The sequence below is a fragment of the Oncorhynchus keta genome, chromosome 29 (genome assembly GCF_023373465.1).
Source record: "Oncorhynchus keta strain PuntledgeMale-10-30-2019 chromosome 29, Oket_V2, whole genome shotgun sequence".
NCBI lineage: Eukaryota > Metazoa > Chordata > Actinopteri > Salmoniformes > Salmonidae > Oncorhynchus > Oncorhynchus keta.
The window spans coordinates 29341640-29364076 of NC_068449.1; the positions used below are offsets into that span (position 1 = coordinate 29341640).

The 22437-nt window shown below is 42.7% G+C and overlaps 1 protein-coding gene across 2 annotated transcripts in view; it reads right to left on the bottom strand.

The window, feature by feature from the left end:
• The window catches only part of LOC118362683 (cysteine-rich motor neuron 1 protein), a 127924-nt gene that overhangs the window by 97576 nt on the left and 7911 nt on the right, over nucleotides 1-22437 (bottom strand). For both annotated transcript variants that reach the window (XM_035743223.2, XM_035743222.2), the window contains exon 2: nucleotides 10271-10444. In XM_035743223.2, the coding sequence (XP_035599116.1) occupies nucleotides 10271-10444 (174 nt within the window). The remainder of the gene's footprint in view (nucleotides 1-10270; nucleotides 10445-22437) is intronic.

Below are 22437 nucleotides of genomic sequence, written 5' to 3' on the forward strand. Positions count from 1 at the left end.
GACAGTGTGTCTCTCCCTCTGTCTAGTGCTCGCAGTATACGGTGGCCATATTAGCCTCGTTGCCCTATAAATGTGACACAGCCACAGCCTATTAACGCATGTCTCTGTGGCTATATCGTTACACCCCTGGCCAGACTTAGTGTCCACTGGCCCGACAGATTGATGTGAATGAGTTTAGGAAGCCCCAGACACAGTGGCTCTAAATCTTGGCTGAGGTCAGGTGGTAGAACAGAACACGTCACAAGGCCACACTGGATAGAGGCAACGCTGAATACAGGCAGCGCTAAATAGAGGCAGCGCTAAATAGAGGCAGTGCTAAATAGAGGCAGCACTGAATAGAAGCAGCGCTGAACAGAGGCAGCGCTGAATAGAGGCAGCGCTGGATAGGGGCAGCGCTGGATACAGGCAGCGCTGGATAGAGGCAGTGCTAAATAGAGGCAGCGCTGGATAGAGGCAGCGCTGAATAGAGGCAGCGCTGGATAGAGGCAGCGCTGAATAGAGGTAGCGCTGAATAGAGGCAGCGCTGAATAGAGGCAGCGCTGGATAGACAGATGTCCCGTCGGTGAAAACTCACTGCAGGGAGGAATGCTTGAAATGGATCTGTTTACAGACCTCTAAAACGGCCCACACCCCACGCTCACAGAAATGAATTACTCTCCCTTTGTCCTTCCACATAATCAGTTAATGTGCACATACAGACACACACACACTGACAAAATAATTTAGATGTTTAGATAACATAGCATAACCTTGCCCTTGCCTGGTATTTAGTATGCACATTCTTTGACTGCTCCCTCTGAATCGGAGTTACATATTCTGTTCTGAAAGTAAAGCCCCTTTCCCAAACAGCACCATGTTAAATAGAGAAGTCACATTGAATCAGGAAGCTCTGCCTGCCTGTACAGAAACATGTTGCATTTGGCATGAGGCAGCCCCCCCCCACACACACACATTTTTCTCTCTCTGTCTCTCCCTCTCCCTCTCCCTCTCTCTCTCTGTACACAACAAGGTCTGCTGCAATTAGCATGGCCGTCTCCCCAGTCTAAATATCCAGGCAGCAGTACTGTAACCCTGCCAGAACAGAGCAACAGAGAGAGAGAGAGAGAGAGAGAGAGAGAGAGAGAGAGAGAGAGAGAGAGAGAGAGAGAGAGAGAGAGAGAGAGAGAGAGAGGGAGAGAGAGAGAGAAAGAGAAAGAGAGAGAAAGAGAGAGAGAGACACAACTCCTCTGCAGTCTCAAGGAATGTGAGGCATTTCCTTTAATGTGCTTTGGCCTTGCTGGGTCAGAGGAACTAACCAAAGCTCCCCTTGCCTCGCCTCGCCTGCCTCACACGAGCAGAGCAGAGTAATTCAGAACAAAACTTCCTGTTTAACTGTTCCCAAAATAAATATGGCTTAACTGAAATCCCTACTTTTCATTATTTCTATCTCTCTTTCTCTCTCTTTCACTCTCTGTCTCTTTCTCTCTCTCTCGTTCTTCCATTCGTAAGTTCAAATTCACATTTTTCTTACTGTGCCTCTCTAGTGCTGGTTTCTGAAATAACACAGCCATAGGAGTTGGCAAGACAGCACAAACAGATGTGGGACCCATCTACCCATCTAGCTCCTCCCTGCCTACCTGGCTGTCTGGCTGTAGGTTGGGTCACACAGCTCTGCTTGCTCCTCTCCCCAGAACGTTCCAACAGAGTGCTTCTGCTGAAAGCTGAGAGTCTGTAACGATAGTTCTGTCATCAGATCCTCAGGAGAGTACATCATTAAACTTGATCAGGACACAGCCACGTAACAGCCCCGTTCAGAGGCCAGAGATCACTGATGCTGGTCAAAGACATACTGTAGCAAGTAGCCAGTCTGTCAGTTACAGATAAGAATAGGCACGCTGAACGATCGTTAGAGAGAAATATTCTCCTCTTGATCATCCCCTTTTTCACATTCCCAACACAACCAAGTCTAATGGTTATATAAGTTATATGTACTGTAAGCAGTCTTCAAAATGCCAAAAATACTGTGGTCTCATTACGCAAATACCTGTGACGAAGAATGTGACAGCTGTCAGTTTGTTCTGTTACTACATACATTTTGGTCAGATATTTGTGCAGCAATAAACCCACAATGGTCTTTAAAGATCAGTTAAAGTCAACTTGTCAAGCAACTGTTGACTGGCTTTGAGCAACTCCAACTTAGGACCTTGATTGGTGTCTCTCAACACAACAGCCACTTGGGATTAAATCATTTCCTTTAACACTGAGTGAGAAAAGTCACTTTAAGCCAGCACTACCAACGTGTTGGAGGAAACACTGTTCAACAGATGGCCGAGTCAGCTTGCCCGTCCCGACACAAGGAGTCACTAAAGCACGATGAGCCAAGGAAAGCCCCCCCAGCCAACTGTGACACACTGTGGGATCAAACCCCAGGCTATATTAGTGCCTCAGCACCGCGATGCAATGCCTTAGACCGCTGCGCCACTCGGGAGGCTACCTCACGCCTCCTTAACAGGTTACGATGCGACCAAGAAATACAGTTTTTTAAGCTAAAAATATATCTAAAGGCTTGAAAGGTCAACATGCCTTTCCACTTTTATTGAAGATTGATTTTCTGTAGTAGGAGCAGGCGTGGACAGATCGAGAGCATTATCAATCTCCTGTTGACCTTTCAGGAGACCTTTGTCTCTGTGTTTATTAAAGGCTGTTTGAGCAGAATTCGTCATCAGCGGTCATTCGGCCAATCGGAATGCACTATTAGGGGTCATTTAGCCTATCAGAAGACACCGTGAGGGCTCATTCAACCTATTAGAACACACCAGCTATACAGGTCAACCTATCAGAAAACACTGTCCGTATGGGTCCAAACTATCAGAGCACACCGACCGGGCATACAGATCCAGTTAATCACAACCCACCTTCAGAGGTCATCAGACCTATCACAACACACCTTCAGAGGTCACCAGACCTATCACAACACACCTTCAGAGGTCATCAGATCTATCACATCCCACCTTCAGAGGTCATCAGACCTATCACAACACACCTTCAGAGGACATCAGACCTATCACAACACACCTTCAGAGGTCATCAGACCTATCACAACCCACTATCAAGGTCATTAGACCTATCACAACCCACCTTCAGAGGTCATCAGACCTATCACAACACACCTTCAGAGGTCACCAGACCTATCACAACACACCTTCAGAGGTCATCAGATCTATCACATCCCACCTTCAGAGGTCATCAGACCTATCACAACACACCTTCAGAGGACATCAGACCTATCACAACACACCTTCAGAGGTCACCAGACCTATCACAACACACCTTCAGAGGTCATCAGATCTATCACATCCCACCTTCAGAGGTCATCAGACCTATCACAACACACCTTCAGAGGACATCAGACCTATCACAACCCACTATCAAAGGTCATTAGACCTATCACAACCCACCTTCAGAGGACATCAGACCTATCACAACCCACCTTCAGAGGTCATCAGACCTACCTATCACAACCCACCGGGAGTGGAGATATACCGCACAGATTATTTTTTATTTATCTGTTCAACGAACTCAGGACAGCTTGCATACTTTACATTCCTGACATATTATACATTTGTGCAGAGATACTTATATTTTTTTTACATCAGTCAGATTGGTTATCTTTTACAAGGACTTAGCTGCTATTGTGTGCACCCGGAAGGCTTTGATCGTATTCGAGGCAGACTACATTGCATCGGATTGCGAAATCTTAGGGTTAGCTGATATGTTAAACACCTAACTAGGACTTCTGAGATCAGGCAGGTAACTGTAATGTATTCCGCATAGAACGCAGCCATTGTATATTCAAGCATCATGGTAATAGTACACTATACAGTGCATCCGGAAAGTATTCAGACCCATTCTCCTTTTCCACATTTTGTTACAACCATAACCTAAATTAGACTATATATTTTTTCCCCTCATCAATCTACACACAATACCCCATAATGACATAGCAAAAATAGTTTTTTTGCATTTTTTGCAAACTTTGAATACTTTATTTACATAAGTATTCAAACCCTTTGCTATGAGACTCAAAAATGAGCTCAAGTCCATCCTGTTTCCATTGATCATCCTCGAGATGTTTCTACAACTTGATTGGAGTTCACCTGTGGTAAACTAAATTGATTGGGCATGATTTGGAAAGGCACACACCTGTCTATATAAGGTCCCACAGTTGACAGTGCATGTCAGAGCAAAAACCAAGGCATGAGGTCGAAGGAATTGTCCGTAGAGCTCCGAGACAGGATTGTGTCGAGGCACAGATCTGGGGAAAGGTAATAAAGCATTAAAGGTTCCCAAGAACACAGTGGCCTCCATCATTTTTAAATATAAGAAGTTGGAAACCACCAAAACTCTTCTTAGAGCTGGCCACACAGCCAAACTGAGCAATCGGGGGAGAACGGCCTTGGTCAGGGAGGTGACCAAGAACCCGATGGTAACTCTGTGGAGATGGGAGAGCCTTCCAGAAGGGCAACCATCTTTGCAGCACTTCACCTATCAGGCATTTATGGTAGAGTGGCCAGATGGAAGCTACTCCTCAGTAAAAGGCACGAGAGCCTGCTTGGAGTTTGCCAACGGGCACCTAAAGGATTCTTAGACCATCAGAAACAAGATTCTCTGGTCTGATGAAACCAAGATTGAACTCTTTGGCCTGAATGCCAAGCATCACGTCTGGAAGAAACCTGGCACCGTCCCTACGGTGAAGCATGGTGGTGGCAGCATCATGCTATGGGGATGTTTTCAGCGGCAGGGACTGGGAGACCAGTTGAGGGAAAGATGAACGGAGCAAAGTACAGAGAGATCCTTGATGAAAACCTGCTCCAGAGCACTTAGCACCTCAGACTGGGGCAAAGGTTCCCCTTCCAACAGGACAACAATTCTAAGCACACAGCCAAGACAACGCAGGCGTGGCTTTAGGACAAGTCTCTGAATGTCCTTGAGTGGCCCAGCCAGGGCCCGGACTTGAACCCGATCTAACATCTATGGAGAGGCCTGAAAATAGCTGTGCAGCCAACCTGACAGAGCTTGAGAGGATAAGCAGAGAAGAACAGGAGAACATACCCAAATACAGGTGTTCCAAGCTTGTAGCATGACATCCAAGAAGACTCGAGGCTGTAATAGCTGCCAACGCTGCTTCAACAAAATACTGAGTAAAGGGGCCGAATACTTCTGTAAATGTGATATTTCCGTGGGTTTTAATATACATTTGCAAAAATGTCAAAAAAGCGTTTTTTGCTTTGTCATTATGGGGTATTGTTTGTAGATTGAAAAGGGAAAAACACTATTTAATCAATTTTAGAATAAGGCTGAAACTAAACAAAATATGGAAAAAGTCAAGGGGTCTGAGTACTTTCCGAATGCACTGTATATACAAAAGTATGTGGACACCCCTGAACATGTGTGGATTCGGCTATTTCAGCCACAATTGATTGAAGACAGGTATATAAATCGAGCACACAGCCATGCAATCTTCATACACAAACAATAGCAGTAGAATGGCCTTACTGAAGAGCACAGTGACTTTCAACGTGGCACCGTCATAGGATACCACCTTTCCAACAAGTCACTTCGTCAAATTTCACCCCTGCTAGAGCTGCACCGGTCAACTGTAAGTGCTGTGGAAAGTAGTGGAAACATCTAAAAGACACAACGGCTCAGCCGCGAAGTTGTAGGCCACACAACCTCACAGAACGGGACAGCTGAAGCACATAGCGTGTAAAAACCTTTTGTCTTCAGTTGCAACACTCACTACCAAGTTACAAACTGCCTCAGGAAGCAATGTCAGCACAAGAACGGCTCGTCAGGAGCTTCATGAAATGGGTTTCCATGGCTGAGCAGCCGCACACAAGCCTAAGATAACCATGAGCAATGCCAAGCATCGGCCTGAGCGGAGTAAAACATATTTTCTGGAGTGATGAATCACGCTTTACCATATCTCAGTCCGATGGACGAATCAGAGTTTGGTGGATGCCAGGAGAACACTACCTGTCCCAATGCATAATGCCAACTGTAAAGTTTGGTGGAGGAGGAATAATGGTCTGGGGCTGTTTTCCATGGTTCGGGCTAGGCCCCTTAGTTCCAGTAAAGGGAAATCTTAATGCTACTGCCTACAAAGACATTCTAGATGATTCTGTGCTTCCAACTTTGTGGCAACAGTTTGGGGAAAGCCCTTTCCTGTTTCAGCATGAAAATGCCCCCGTGCACAAAGGGAGATCCATAGAGAAATGTTTTGTTGAGATCTGTGTAGAAGAACATGACTTGCCTGTACAGAGCCCTGACCTCAACCCCATTGACCACCTTTGGGATGAATTGGAACGCCAACTGCGAGCCAGGCTTAATCACACAACATCAGTGCCCAACCTCACTAATGCTCTTGTGGCTAAATGGAAGCAAGTCCCCGCAGCAATGTTCCATCTTGTGGAAAGCCTTCCCAGAAGAGTGTAGGCTGTTATAGCAGCAAAGGGGGGACCAACTTCATATTAATGCCCTTGATTTTGGAATAAGATGTTTGACCAGCAGCTGTCCACATACAGTGGGGCAAAAAGTATTTAGTCAGCCACCAATTGTGCAAGTTCTCCCACTTATTTTCATCATAGGTACACTACAAATATGACAGACAAAATGAGAAAAAAAATCCAGAAAATCACATTGTAGGATTTGTAAGGAATTTATTTGTAAATTGTGGTGGAAAATAAGTATTTGGTCACCTACAAACAAACAAGATTTCTGTCTCTCACAGACTTCTTCTTTAAGAGGCTCCTCTGTCCTCCACTCGGTACCTGTATTAATGGCACCTGTTTGAACTTGTTATCGGTATAAAAGACACCTGTCCACAACCTCAAACAGTCACACTCCAAACTCCACTATGGCCAAGACCAAAGAGCTGTCAAAGGACACCAGAAACAAAATTGTAGACCTGCACCAGGCTGGGAAGACTGAATCTGCAATAGGTAAGCAACTTGGTTTGAAGAAATCAACTGTGGGAGTAATTATTGGAAATTGAAGACATACAAGACCACTGATAATCTCCCTCGATCTGGGGCTCCATGCAAGATCTCACCCTGTGGTGTCAAAATGATCACAAGAACGGTGAGCAAAAATCCCAGAACCACACGGGGGGACCTAGTGAATGACCTGCAGAGAGCTGGGACCAAAGTAACAAAGCCTACCATCAGTAACACACTACGCCGCCAGGGACTCAAATCCTGCAGTGACATGTCCCCCTGCTTAAGCCAGTACATGTCCAGGCCCGTCTGAAGTTTGCTAGAGAGCATTTGGATGATCCATAAGAAGATTGAGAGAATGTCATATGGTCAGATGAAACCAACATATAACTTTTTGGTAAAAACTCAACTCGTCGTGTTTGGAAGACAAAGAATGCTGAGTTGCATCCAAAGAACACCATACCTACTGTGAAGCATGGGGGTGGAAACATCATGCTTTGGGGCTGTTTTTCTGCAAAGGGACCAGGACAACTGATCCGTGTAAAGGAAAGAATGAATGGGGCCATGTATCGTGAGATTTTGAGTGAAAACCTCCTTCCATCAGCAAGGGCATTGAAGATGAAACGTGGCTGGGTCTTTCAGCATGACAATGATCCCAAACACACCGCCCGGGCAACGAAGGAGTGGCTTCGTAAGAAGCATTTCAAGGTCCTGGAGTGGCCTAGCCAGTCTCCAGATCTCAACCGCATAGAAAATCTTTGGAGGGAGTTGAAAGTCTGTGTTGCCCAGCAACAGCCCCAAAACATCACTGCTCTATAGGAGATCTGCGTGGAGGAATGGGCCAAAATACCAGCAACAGTGTGTGAAAACCTTGTGAAGACTTACAGAAAACGTTTGACCTCTGTCATTGCCAACAAAGGGTATATAACAAAGTATTGAGATAAACTTTTGTTATTGTTATTTTCCACCATAATTTGCAAATAAATTCATTACAAATCCTACAATGTGATTTTCTGGATTTCTTTTCCTCATCTTGTCTGTCATAGTTGAAGTGTACCTATGATGAAAATTACAGGCCTCTCTCATCTTTTTAAGTGGGAGAACTTGCACAATTGGTGGCTGACTAAATACTTTTTTGCCCCACTGTACATTTGGTCATGTGGTGTATGATTTTCAGAAAAAGAGGATATGGCATGATGAAATAGGAGCCTCATCTTTCTCACCCAAATGACAATGCCTTCCCTATATAGTACACAACTTTTTTTTTTACCAGAGCCCAATTGGCACTGGTCAAAAGTAGTGCTCTATAAAGGGAATAGGGTGCCACTTGGGTCGCAAAAACGATGTCTGCCTTCATTGCACAAAAAAATAAAACCAGGCTCATTGGTGTGCTGAGAAATATCAGTAATACCTGTGATGTTGTTGAGTATGATAATCCCAGTCTTTACTCATGGGAATCTCTCAGTCTGTGGTTACGGCAGCAAAAAGCCCAGTCTACACACACACCAAGGATCTCCTGGGCCAAGACAGAGAGCAAGACACACACATAGGCAGGACCCAGACCGCCAATGTTAAAAACACCTTCCACCAGCCATAACAAATAACTGAACCAGCCAGACAGGACACAACAACTACACAAAGCCACAGTTAGTTACACAGTAAAGTCAGTGACAGATAACACCACAGCTAAACAGTGATAGGTTATATGACAGGCCGGCCTTAAAACAGAACACAGCCCAACAACAGCTCCTCCGTGTACAAAAGTTATACTCCATAGATCTTCACGTGGAGAGGGAACCTGTGCTTTTCAAAGGGAGAGCCACCACGGCACAGCAGCCGTAGACTGAAGGTACACCTGCCACAACAAAACAACAAGGGCCATCGTCCCCGTTGCTAGGACTGTTGGTTGCCATAACAAGCCTATATTTTGGTGCTTTAATTGGCCATCTGCTGCCAGAGAACTGTAAACACACCGGCAGACACAAAGATACAGCCTGGGTATCCATGGGGGACTGCAGTCCGATTTCCGCTACATTTGCATTCTGATAGGCCTATTAGAATCCTGTGTTTATTTGTTTGTTTTTTTTGAATATCACAGAAGAGAACCTGTCACAGAAACACATCCGACTAAACAAACAGGACACCTCACTCATAAAAAAGAAAAGAATGGAAAAACAGAGGCAGCAAAAGAGCAGGTAAATAAATATATGACAAAATTGTGTGGCGCCAGGGATTTCCGTGTTGTTATTCAAAGTGCAGTACTCTGTAAAATCATTTTAAATATGCTGGGGGAACAACAGAAAAGGATGAATCTGAAAACAAAGCATGGGAACATGACAAAGAAAGAGTGGCATTTGCTCACTGCATAATGACTCAGTGACAGAAATTCAATCAGTTTGGAGGCTGCTTTACCACCCTCAAAAACGAAGCTGGGAATTGATCATTTAGCTTGATTTATGTCTGAGTATTTATGAATAACAACGAAGCACACAACAATTAGCTGAGTTAATTTCTGCTAATAATACATCCTATAAGCCTGGCAGAGACATACGGGATCTATACATAATATCCAGAAAACCACTACACAAAAGATGCTAAAAGGGTTCAGATGGCCCCACAGGAGAACCCTTTGAAGAAGGGTGCTACCTGGAACCAAAAAGGGTTCTACCTGGAACCAAAAAGGGTTGTCCTAAGGGGACAACCGAAGAACCCTTTTGGAACCCTTTTTTCTAAGAGTGTATGAAAACTGTACAGTACGCGTCCGATCACAATTCTAAGTACCCATTCACTTGGATCTATTCAAAGCCATAGCATCTAACAAAGTGTCCATCCAGGTGGTAGCTAACAGTAGACAACATGCATAAATAAGACCGCATGAAAAACACCTTGTGTACATGTGTCTTGATACCTAAGACATGACCATGCATGCCCTACTCTCCCCAGTCTTTTGAACAGCGTCATGCAAGCGAGAGAGAATGAGGTGTTGTGTCGAGATGTGTTCCCCTCTGGGAATAATGTTCCACCATTCATTTGAAGAGGTATCATCAGCAAAACAGCATTGATGATGGCTCACTGACACGTCACCATACCAAGTGTTTTCATTCATTTCTAGGCACATGTTAACATAGCATATAGGCCATTTAGTGATTGCATATATTTCCACATGGGTGGCCCCAGCAAGAATTGAATCCATGACTCTGGCGTTGCCAGCACCATGCTCTACCAACTGAGCCATACAGGACCAAGAAGACCACCATTAATATTTCATTGTAAACATTCATTGATATGCATCATACCTTCAATCTTCCTCAGAGCGGTCTGGCATGCGTCCTGGCTGGGGAACTCAAAGGGGTTGTTGCAGGTCCGTATGCTGTCACACTCACACTTCCCATCAATGATGTTGCAGCCCGTGATCAGGTTCTCGTTGCACGGCTCAAATCCCAACAACTGGTCGTCGTCCCAGTTTTCATCTGATCAGGAAGAAAGGTATATTGAGGGCAATGTCAACGTAAGATTACATCAAATCAAGGACATTTTTGTTTTGTTATCTATGTTTGCCAGCATACCTCATACTGTACATAATCCATGATCAAGTAAACAATATAACATTTCATAAATGTTTCAATTCAAGATTTGTTTTCATAACAATCATAACTGAACATTGTTACCAGTACTCACACTATACCCCAAGAATTTATTGCAAATAAGAAACTATAAAGGTCATTTACTGTATTTTGTCAACTCCTCGGCTGAAATATTGATCATTATGGTGTATGACATTGGGAACATCGCAAATGGCACCCTACCCTTACAGATGTAGGATCTTAATTTGATCACCATGTGGCAGGAGAACTTTCCTGCAATTGAAAAAATGTAAGACGTGTAGTGTTTTTGAGGTTTGAAAAGGCTTCTGAAGTTTGTAATTTCCACTTTGAAATTTCAGACATTATTTTCCCTTATGAACAATTTATCAGCCCCCTTAATTAGATTCCACGATAATTCACATTCCCTGTTTCTGCATGATTATTTTCCTGCTGTATCAAACTGGCTCAAATGAAGATCCTACATCTGTATACAGTGCACTACATTTGACCAGAGTCATAACGGCCCTGGTCAAAAGTAGTGCACTATATACAGTTCCAGTCAAAAGTTTGGACACACCTACTCATTCCAGGGCTTTTCTTTATTTTTACTTTTTTCTACATTGTAGAATAATAGTGAAGACATCAAAACTATGAAATAACACATATGGAATATTGTAGTAACCAAAAAAGTGTTAAACAAATCAAAATATATATTCTATTTGAGATTCTTCAAAATAGCCACCCTTTGCCTTGACGACAGCTTTGCACACTCTTGGCATTCTCTCAACCAGCTTCACGAGGTAGTCACCTGGAACGCAATTGTTAAAAGTTCATTGTGGAATTTCTTTCCTTCTTAATGTGTTTGACCCAATCAGTTGTGTTGTGACAAGATAGGGGTGGTATACAGAAGATAGCCCTTATTGGTAAAAGACCAAGTCCATATTATTGCAAGAACAGCTCATAAAAGCAAAGAGAAATGACAGTCCATCATTACTTTAAGACATGATTGTCACTCAATGCAGAACATTTTCAAGAACTTTGAAAGTTTCTTCAAGTGCAGTCGCAAAAACCATCAAGCGCTATGATGAAACTGGCTCTCATGAGGACCACCACAGGAAAGAAAGACCTAGAGTTACCTCTGCTGCAGAGGATAACTTCATTTGAGTTACAAGCCTCAGAAATTGCAGCCCAAATAAATACTTCATAGAGTTCAAGGAACAAGACACATCTCAACATCAACTGCGTGAATCAGGCCTTCGTGGTTGAATTGCTACAAAGAAACCACTACTAAAGAACACCAATAATAAGAGGAGACTTGCTTGGGCCTGATGGGTCCAAATTTGAGATTTTTGGTTCCAACCCCTGTGTCTTTGTGAGATGCCGAGTAGGTGAACGGATGATCTCCGCATGTGTGGTTCCCACCGTGAAGCATGGAGGAGGAGGTGTGATGGTGTTGGGGTGCTTTGCTGTTGACACTGTCAGTGATTTATTTAGAATTCAAGGCACACTTAACCAGCATGGCGTTTCACAACATACTGCAGCGATATGCCATCCCATCTGGAATGCGCTTTGTGGGACTATCATTTGTTTTTCAACAGGACAATGACCCAACACACCTACAGGCAAAGGATGGTGTCACGCCCTAGCAATAGAGAGGCTTTTTATTCTCTATTTTGGTTAGGCCAGGGTGTGACTAGGGTGGGTGTTCTATGTTCTTTTTTCTATGTTTTTGTTCTATGCGTTTGGCCTGGTATGGTTCCCAATCAGAGGCAGCTGTCAATCATTGTCTCTGATTGAGAACCATACTTAGGCAGCCTGTTTTCCCACTGTGGTTTGTGGGTAGTTGTTTTCTGTCTCTGTGTCTGCACCAGACAGAACAGTTTCGTTTTCATTCTCTTGTTATTTTGTTTTGTGTTCAGTTTAAATAAATATTAACATGGACACGTACTACGCTGCATTTTGGTCCGATCTTGACTACTCTTCCTCGGATGACGAGGGATACCGTTACAGGTGGCTACTTTGAAGAATCTAAAATCTAAAATATATTTAGATTTGTTTAACACTTTTTTGGTTATAACATGATGTGGTATTTCATAGTTTGACATCTTCACTATTATTCTACAATGTAAAAAATAGTAAAAATAAATAAAAACCCTTGAATGAGTACAGTAGGTGTGTCCAACCTCTTGACTAGCTAGTACTGCAGGTAATAGGGTGCAATTCAGGTGTACTGTTTGAGGCTAGCTAGCTCACCACATTATGAAGTTATATTTGCAGTGCAAACATGCAGTACATGAGAAAGGGCACTGCTTTTTCTCCAACTCCCTTCTTATTAGTGTGTGCGTGTGTGTGTGTGTGTGTGTGTGTGTGTGTGTGTGTGTGTGTGTGTGTGTGTGTGTGTGTGTGTGTGTGTGTGTGTGTGTGTGTGTGTGTGTGTGTGTGTGTGTGTGTGTGTGTGTGTGTGTGTGTGTGTGTGTGTGTGTGTGTGTTTGCTCTCACACTCGAGCATGTGTTGGCATACAGTATGTTTTGCACTTCCATCTTTGTAAAAGGTACAGGGTTTGGACTGCTGAGGACCGGGGTAAAGTCATTTTCTCTGATGAATCCCCTTTCCGATTGTTTGGGGCATCCAGAAAAAAGCTTGCCTGGATAAGACAATTTGAGCACTACCATCAGTCCTGTGTCATGCCAACAGTAAAGCATCCTGACACCATTCATGTGTGGGGTTGCTTCTCAGCCAAGGGAGTGGGCTCACTCACAATTTTGCCTAAGACAAACAAAAACCCACAAATTCTGACAAACTCCAAGCATTGATTATGCAAGAATGGGCTGCCGTCAATCAGGATGTGGCCCAGAAGTTAATTGACAGCATACCAGGGTGGATTGAAGAGGACTTGAATAAGAAGGGTCAACACTGCAAATATTGACTCTTTGCATCAACATCATGTAATTGTCAATAAAAAACTAATGCAATGCTTGTAATTATACTTCAGTATTCCATAGTAACATCTGACAAAAATATCTAAAGACACTGAATCAGCAAACTTTTTCGAAATTAATATTTGTCATTCTCAAAACTTTTGGCCACGACTGTAGACAGACAGATACAGTAAAGTATGTGCATATTATTGTCAAAAAATATGTGTCGGCTTTGCTGTGCCTTGCTTGACAATGTGATGTGTCAGATGCCCACTTATCAAGTGCTTGTACAGCATGAGAACTTCAAGGTCACTGAATATAGTTATTGAAAAGAGCTTGTGTGTTGTCTGTGAAATGCATATGGTTCGAGGTCTGAGAACACAATGTACATGTGACTCATCACTATCTAAACATCTAGCACTAAACATACAGCAGGAAATACATTCATTCATTCATCACAACACTGCATGTGTACATAAAAGATTTGGCCATGAACGCACAGACGAGAATCAAAGAAAAGATTTGGTGCTTTTGCCATTTGTCTGTTATCGTCATATACACTACTGTATTATTTTTTAAATGGAAGATGTAGAATCATAACTTCTCTTCCCAAAATTCTGTAATAATTCATAAGGGGCATTGCCTAGCTCAAACGTTCTTGGAAACCTATTGACATCCGTGCATGATTTATGTGGAAATTTGAGTTATGAAGCATTGCACACATTCTGTATCTCAAATTTGAATTTGGCCTCATGAGAGTTGTAAAAGTTGGCTGAAACACCAAAACCCAACACCAAAGCAATGCTAAAAGGAAACTGTTGAAGTTACAGCCCCATAGCATCTGAAGTCCCTGTGATTTTGTATGAGGATAGCTCTGGTTCCCTGTGGTGGCACCTGATAGTTATTTTAGCAGGGGGCCCTGCCTGCATATAGGAGGAGGCAGCATTAGCTGGCACTGAAGGTACCTACACTGAACAAAAATATAAACTCAACATGCAACAATTTCAAAGATTGTACTGAGTGACAGTTCACATAAGGAAGTCAGTCAATTGAAATACATTCATTAGGCCCTAATCTATGGATTTCACGTGACTGGGAATACAGATATACATCTGTTGGTCACAGATACCTTAAAAAAATCATCTGAAAACCAGTCAGTATCTGGTGTGACTACCACTTGCCTCATGCAGCGCGACACATTTCCTTCGCGTAGAGTTAATAAGGATGTTGATTGTGGACTGTGGAATGTTGTCCCACTCCTCTTCAATGGCTTTGTGAAGTTGCTGGATATTGGCGGGAACTGGAACACACTGCCGACACGTCGATCCAGTGCATCCCAAACATGCTCAATGGGTGACATGTCTGGTAAGTATTTAGGCCATGTAAGAACTGGGACATTTTTAGGGCCGTGCGTTATCATGCTGAAACGGCGACGGTTGAATGGCACGACAAGGGGCCTCAGGATCTCGTCACAGTATCTCTGTGCATTAAAATTGCCAATGATAAAATGCAATTGTGTTTGTTGTCCGTAGGTTATGCCTGCCCATACCATAACCCCACCGCCACCATTGGGCACTCCGTGCACAACATTGACATCAGCAAACCGCATGCCCACAGGACACCATTCACGCTCTCTGCCAAAGGCCCACTACAGTTGAAACCGAGATTCATCCGTGAAGAATACACTTCTCCAGCGAGCCAGTGGCCATCGAAGCTGAGCATTTGCCCACTGAAGTCGATTACGACACCAAACTGCAGTCAGGTCAAGACCCTGGTGAGGATGACGAGCATGCAGATGAGCTTCCCTGAGACGGTTTCATCTGTTGTGCAAACCCATAGCTGTCCGGGTGGCTGGTCTCAGACGATCCCGACAGGTGAAGAAGCCGGCTGTTGGAAGTGGATTATGGTAGAAAGGCAGTTTATGGCCGCTTATGTAACAGCTCTGGTGGACATTCCTGCAGTCAACATGCCAAATCCATGCTCCTTCAAAAGTGTTGCATTGTGTTGTGTGACAAAACTGCACATTTAATTGTCCCCAGCACAACGTGCACATGTGTAATGATCATGCTGTTTAAAGATGCACTATGCAGAAATCCCTCTGTCATATTCTGGTTGCTAAAACTCAAATAGTTCGCCTAATTTTAGATTATGTGACAAAATAAGCGAGTATAATGTAGAGAATCATTGTACTATCTAAACCACTGTGAAATATATTTTCCATAACCAAAAATATTGTTGTTTCGGCTGCTTGAAGCTGGTGTACAAAACCGAAAGTAAAACATGTAAAAACAAAACTGAAGAACGGGAATCACACTTCTTAGACTTGCTTTCAAGTAGAATGATAGATCTATAACTCACATTTCTAGGTGAATTTGGTCGGGTCGCCCAAAAAGTTACATATTGGATAGATTATTGGATAGATTATTTTGGCAATGGAGAAATGCTCACTAACAGGGATGTAAACAAATTTGCTCAAAACAATTTTATAGAAATAAGCTTGTTGTGCATATGGCCAATTTCTGGGATGTTTTATTTCAGCTCATGAAACAACACTACATGTTGCGTTTATCTTTTGGTTCAGTGTTTTAATTACTCAAGAGGAAAGATAATTCAAACACTTAAAGGCCCAATGCAGCCATTTTTATCTCAATTTCAAATCATTTCTGGGTAAAAAGTAAGTACCTTACTGTAATTGTTTTCAATTAAAATTGTAAAAAAGAAACACAAAGAGCTTCTTGGCAATGAGCAATTTCTCAAGCAAAAGTTTTGTTATGACTGTCTGAGAGTGGTCTGAGGGGAAAACTAGCTCTTATTGGCAAAAAGGTTAAGAACTCTGTTTCTACTTGGTCTATCAACTAAATTACCACCTGGTGATTTCTCCAGGTAGGCCAAAACTCCATCCCACCTTAACAGGCTAAAATTGCAGGCGGTCTTTTCAAACAGCTTGGCCACTAAAAGGGCATTACCATAATTTTTACAATTTCCCAGTATTATTCCAACCTCATTGTGTGGAAATATATATAAAAACAGGAAAATCACATTTTTGACTACACTGGGTAACACTTTTAAATGTACAGTATGTTGAGTAGGAGAGGGGAATTAAATAACTGTCTTTGTGAGACAAAATGATGCAACATTAAAGCAAAAATAAAAAAGTTTTTTTGCCTTTAGGAAAATAATATGTAATTTTCATGGATTTAGCTACAGAAGCTGCTGTGCTCTTCCTGTCCTGAGGCTTTGTGTGTGATTCGCTCGCTTGGGTTTCTAACCTAACTTTTATATCTTCTTTAGTCCTGCCAGACAACCCTAACCCTTTCATCTCTACTTCTGGCCCTAAACGATATCCACTATCCAGGCTTGGAAGTTATATGGTAGTCTGTCCCTTGAGGACAGACTGCCAGTTGATGGCAGACCTGGGTTCAAATACTATTTGAAATTGTTCCAATACTTTTAGCATTTTCTCTAGTCTGCCTGGAGTGCCAGGTGGTTGCCATTTTGTGACTATTCTATTGGTTCCATTTATGCCAGGCAATCTCAATAAAGCCCAGATAAAGTATTTGAAATGATGTTTAATAGTATTTGAACCCACGTCTGTTCGAGGGACTTCAGGGACAAAGAGGAGGAACGTGATAAGGAGGAGGCAGTGGTGGAAAAGGTACACATTTCCGCTTGTCTTCACTCACTACAGACAATAATCTGTGTTCTCAACAAATTGAATCCAGCCTTCACTGGCCCTATTTGTGGGAGCATCAGAAAGACACTGGGGCACAAAATCCGCCTTGGCGGCAGTCACATCCATCTTTGGGCAAAGGTGTTAAAGGGTTGTCTCACCATTGAGTGTCGGGATCTTATTTGAGCTGGTGAGCATGTCATGGCCTGTGGCGTCACTCAATTAAGTGTCTTCATTTCTCTCTAAGTGTTATCGCACAGTGTTATTCCCAAAATCACATTATAGTGATTGGAAAGTAGAAACAATATTTTATTGCATTGAAATCTACTCATAAATCAGTCAAGTGAATGACTGGAGGGTGTAAGAGAAAATGAGGCATCTGGGATTGATTTAGGTTGGGTGGTTCACGTCCCCTCTGTGCCTACAGATATAGGATCTTAATTTGATCACCATGTTGCAGGAGAACTTTTCTGCAATGCAAGAAAGTAAATGCTTGTAGTGTATTTGATGTTTAAAAAAGGCTTCTGAAGTTTGTAATTTCCACTTTGAATTGTCAGACTTAATATTCCCTTACAAAAAATGTCCATTAATTATAATCCACATAATAATTCACATTTCCTGTTGCTGCAGGATTATCAATCTGAGATGGTGGAGAATTTGAGAGTGGTTTAATTTCCACAGCCCCATCCCTCATCTTACCAAACAAAGTAGCAGGGTCAGGCTATTAAAATGACAGATTGTGTCTTTGAGTTTTAGATGGATTTTTAGATGGATGGATGTCATTGCCAGTGGTTGAAAGAGAGAACATTTGAGACATATAGAACAGAGAAAAGTAGTTTAGTTCCACTATCAATAGATGCCTGCAAATGTGAAGTGACACCTATGTTCTGAGCACAACACTAATGAGGAGAGTCATTGTTACAGTACATGCTCCAGGTGCACTCTGGGTACGGTATTGTTTATCATGTGCTAATAATGTTTGACAAATAACCCTGATGGAAATCTTTATCACTGAAAATACTGAAATGTCAGTTTCAGTAATGGTGGTTATTGTCTTCCCTTTTTTAATAGGCATTGGTAGCACTATGGTGTACCATTTATGTGAAGTGCACCTTTAAACACTGTCAGGAAGTCCCAAGTCGATGCCTGTCCAACAGGAAGCCCTTGAGAATGGACCTCCGTGGAACTGCAGCTCATCTCATTCTGTAAATATCCAGCTGCAGAAATGGCTAACATCACTAAGTAAAAATGTAAACTATGCACGTCGCCTTAGACGAGGGTGTGAGCTAAGGAAATATATTATTTTTTATTATTCCTCCCCAGCCCTCATGCTACAGTAAAACATGCATGTAGCTTGTGTAGATAGGCTATAGGGGAATGCTGAACAGCAACAGAACACACCAAAAATATAGAACATTCTATCCTATTGTTAGAATCTCTGTTGTATGGACTTCCTGTTTTTTTTGTCACTCAGAATGATGTAATGTTGTTTTTTAACGCACTAAATTATTTGGCATAAGTCTGACAAGCAGGCAGCGTCACTAACATTCAGATCTGCTTCTGTGAGCCAAGCGAAAAGAGGAAGAGGATGTGTCCTAGTTCCTCTCAAGTTTTTAACCTTCTTCTTGACAGAAGACAGAAGACATTTCTATGTAGAAAGAAACCAATTTCATTTGGCCACATTACCATTTGAGAAACAAGGGAGCCAGCCAGAGCCAGCCATATTGCACGGCACACATTGAAATGTGTTTTTCTAGCATCGTAACACGGCTCTGGTCTTATCTCAGTGACATTTAATTTCACATCAACATTTGATCAACACCGCTGTTGGGCATCAATGGAGGGACTTTAATTTAGATTTGAAAAGCACTGATGCAATGAATCTTGTGTTGACCGCAGTCCAATTTTGATTAATAATCTTTAGATGAGTTCATAACCAAGATCAACTAGTAATTTTGCCATACAGCCTCATTCGGTTATGATCATTACTTAACCATTCCTAGAATTGCACTCATTGTCTTCTGGTTAATTTGGACTATTACTCCTTGAGAGCCACTCAAACAATGTGACAATGGTGTACTGTGACACCATGGTGTGCGAGGAACTCCATGCTTGGGATTCATGGCGTACTTTTTAAGAACAGTGTCACTTCAAAGTCATTCACAGCTATAGCTTTGCCATTTGGGGCCAGATGATGGCTTCGTGTTCAGTGACAGACACCCCAAGAAGACCCTATTGTGTAAGCCCACTGAGGGTAGGGGTAGGTCGTGCTAGAAACGCCAGGGTCATGGGTTCGATTCCCACTGGGGACACATACACTAAAATGTTATGCACTCATTATATTTATTTGTATAAAAGTGTTTTCTAAATACTATATTATGTTAGCATTACACAATTTTTAGCCTTATATTTGCATAATGCCCCCTGGTAGACCTGGGAGCTATTCCTATGAGACAGACCATTCAGACTCTAAACAACTAGTGCATGTAATCAATTACTTCCAATATGGTTAACATCAAGGATAAGGTAGAACCTATTGTTTACCTCAATTTCCTCTTTAATCGGCCCAAGTGAATAGGAAGCTCTCCTTCCTTCCTCTAATCATTCTGTGAATGATGTATAAAGTAATTCATTGAGACATACATACGTACATACATATGCATGAGCGATTATTATTCCATCTACATACTTCAAAAACCTTGTAAACTACTGACTACAAACACTTGTGTCTGGTAGTGTGATACTGTTCAAAATCAGATAATAATGATCACTGCAGTTGTTTATCTCTCACATGGCTGTCAAACTATACAACAGCAAAATGATGTAGAAATAGAAATGACAGATTGGATGTCAGACAGTCAGTGTGTTGTAAAGGATGAGAGCCTTGAGGCGGTATTTGGCCTGAAACTTGGAGCTGCCTGCCTGCCTGAGCGGTAATGTAACTTCTGTGTCAGAGAGCTCCTGAGTGCAGCTAATGTCCCCTGAAACCCAGACCATCCAACGGCACTAACTGGGGAACTGGAACAGAAAAATACATAGCATCCACAGCAGGGCCAACATCCCCACTAGGACGACCCTGAAGCCCCAGAGCCTTCAGTCTCCTGGCGCTCTTTGTTCCACGTTATCCCATTAGCCAGGCACCGTTCTGAGGATCTGATGGAGGTGAGCTTGGGGTAAGCCACTTATATACCCAGTGTGATTGTCCGAAGTGAGAGTGATCAGTGAGAATTCCTGGCTCTGGCTGATATGACCTGTTGGTTTTGAAATGTGATCGGATTCGTTTGAACACCTGCCCAGGACTGCCTGGATATAAGTTTAGGGGCTAAAAGGCATTCATTTCATCTGACCCTTTGTGTAAAGGGAGAAGCTCTCCGACAGTAACAGTATCTGACTGAAGTGCCTCAGGTATGGCGGAGCAGAGGCCCTTTTGCTACACCAACAAAGGCCCGCACTCTGCCTGTGTCGTTGTGACACTCATCATCATTCATCATGAGTCATTACAGCCGACATTACCTGTCATGAGGCATGACCCATTGTGTGCTCTGCCTCTGTGACACTATGAACAGCAGCAGGCATGTCAGCGCATGGTGACTACTTGGGCTCTGATGAGCCAGGTGAATATTAAGGTCTCTGGGGACAGCTAAGGGAACATTAGGGTTTGGAGGTGGGGGTGACTATAGCTCTAATATGTTGGGGAAAGGCCCTGTAGGGAACGGGGAACATCGAAGGTTGGACGTGGGGAGTGTGCGGGTGGGGCGAAGGTCATGCTCTGTAGTGGTGGTGTAACTGGCGTTCCATGCTTTGATCTGGTTCAACCCTCCAGGAGACCTTTGCTTTTTTTTGTTCCACATGCCTTGCATTAGACATTACCCACCTGAGAGACTACTTACTGGCCAAACATATCAGACTCTCATCAACATGTTTCCATTAATGGCCACCCCTGTTGAAACCCGACTCCTTGTGTCTCTCTCTGTGGCGTCCTCTAAGGCTCTGTTTGTGTCTACAGTAAGGCTGCATATAGGGTAAATAATGTCAGGGGTTGTCTTTCTCCACACAGATATTGTCATATATTGGAAAAGCTTTCATATCTTTGAGCAGTAGGCTATGAATCTCATTTGATTCATTTGGTTAAATAAAGCCTGAGTAGCCCTTTACACTAACAACCTGTATACGAGTTGAAAATGGCAGATTTGGTGACTGATAAGCACCTAAATTGGAATGTAGTGGCTGTACAGTTACATGCTATACGTGAAGTTAGACCTCAATGGTTTCAGCTTTACAGCTTTGTAGGGGATTTGTATGTGCACTACACATTTCCATATTATAAAACTCATGTAATTTATAGTGTCCACGTTTATGATCACTAAGTTTGATGTACAGTTAAAAGAACGACATAACTTCCTACCCTGGGTTGTTCTGAACAAAAATAGCCTGTTTGTCGTATTGTGAAGATATTTTGCAGCGGAACACGCACCTCAATGCCCTCATGAATCCATACTTTGCCTACCAAAATGACTATCTGTTTCTCTGAAGTGACTTACCGCAAGATCATATTTTAAAACTTAGCTAGTCACGTTGGCAGTAAAAGCTTTAAAATTATACCACCTGACCCAGATTGCGATTAAAGAGGATTCTCCGGTACTATTGCATACTTTTTAGCCAGTAGATCTGAAAGTAGTGCTCACGAGCCAAATGTGGTCCTCGAAAATTGCGTACTAGGTCAAATATGTACAGATATGTGCACCACGTCATTGCTCTCTTTATTTCTGCTGCGTGTTTGCTAGCTGTCACTCAAATGACAAGGGGCTGAAACTCAAATTGCTAGGGGGCTGGCCCACATGGGGAAAATGTAGGGGAAAATGGCGCCGCACAGGTTCCAGAAAACAGTCGCTTTCAAACTAGGGATTTAGTGGTTAGTTGAGGTAAGATAGTAATTCTGCCTAAAGAATACGCATGTATGAACTACAAAATGATACATCTAGCCCAAAGCGGGAGGTTTAGAAAATACTTACTAGTCGACAAAGTTCCAGAGGATATCTTTAATAATGGACAGTTTTTAGATTGAGTAAACATGTCACGCCCTGACCTTTGAGAGCCATTTTATATCTCTATTTGGTTAGGTCAGGGTGTGATGTGAGGTGGGCATTCTATGTTTTGTATTCTATGTTTCTTTATTTCTGCTTTGGCCAGGTATGGTTCTCAATCAGGGACAGCTGTCTATCGTTGTCTCTGATTGAGAATCGTACTTAGGTAGCCCTTTTTCCCTCCTTCGTTGTGGGTAGTTGACTTG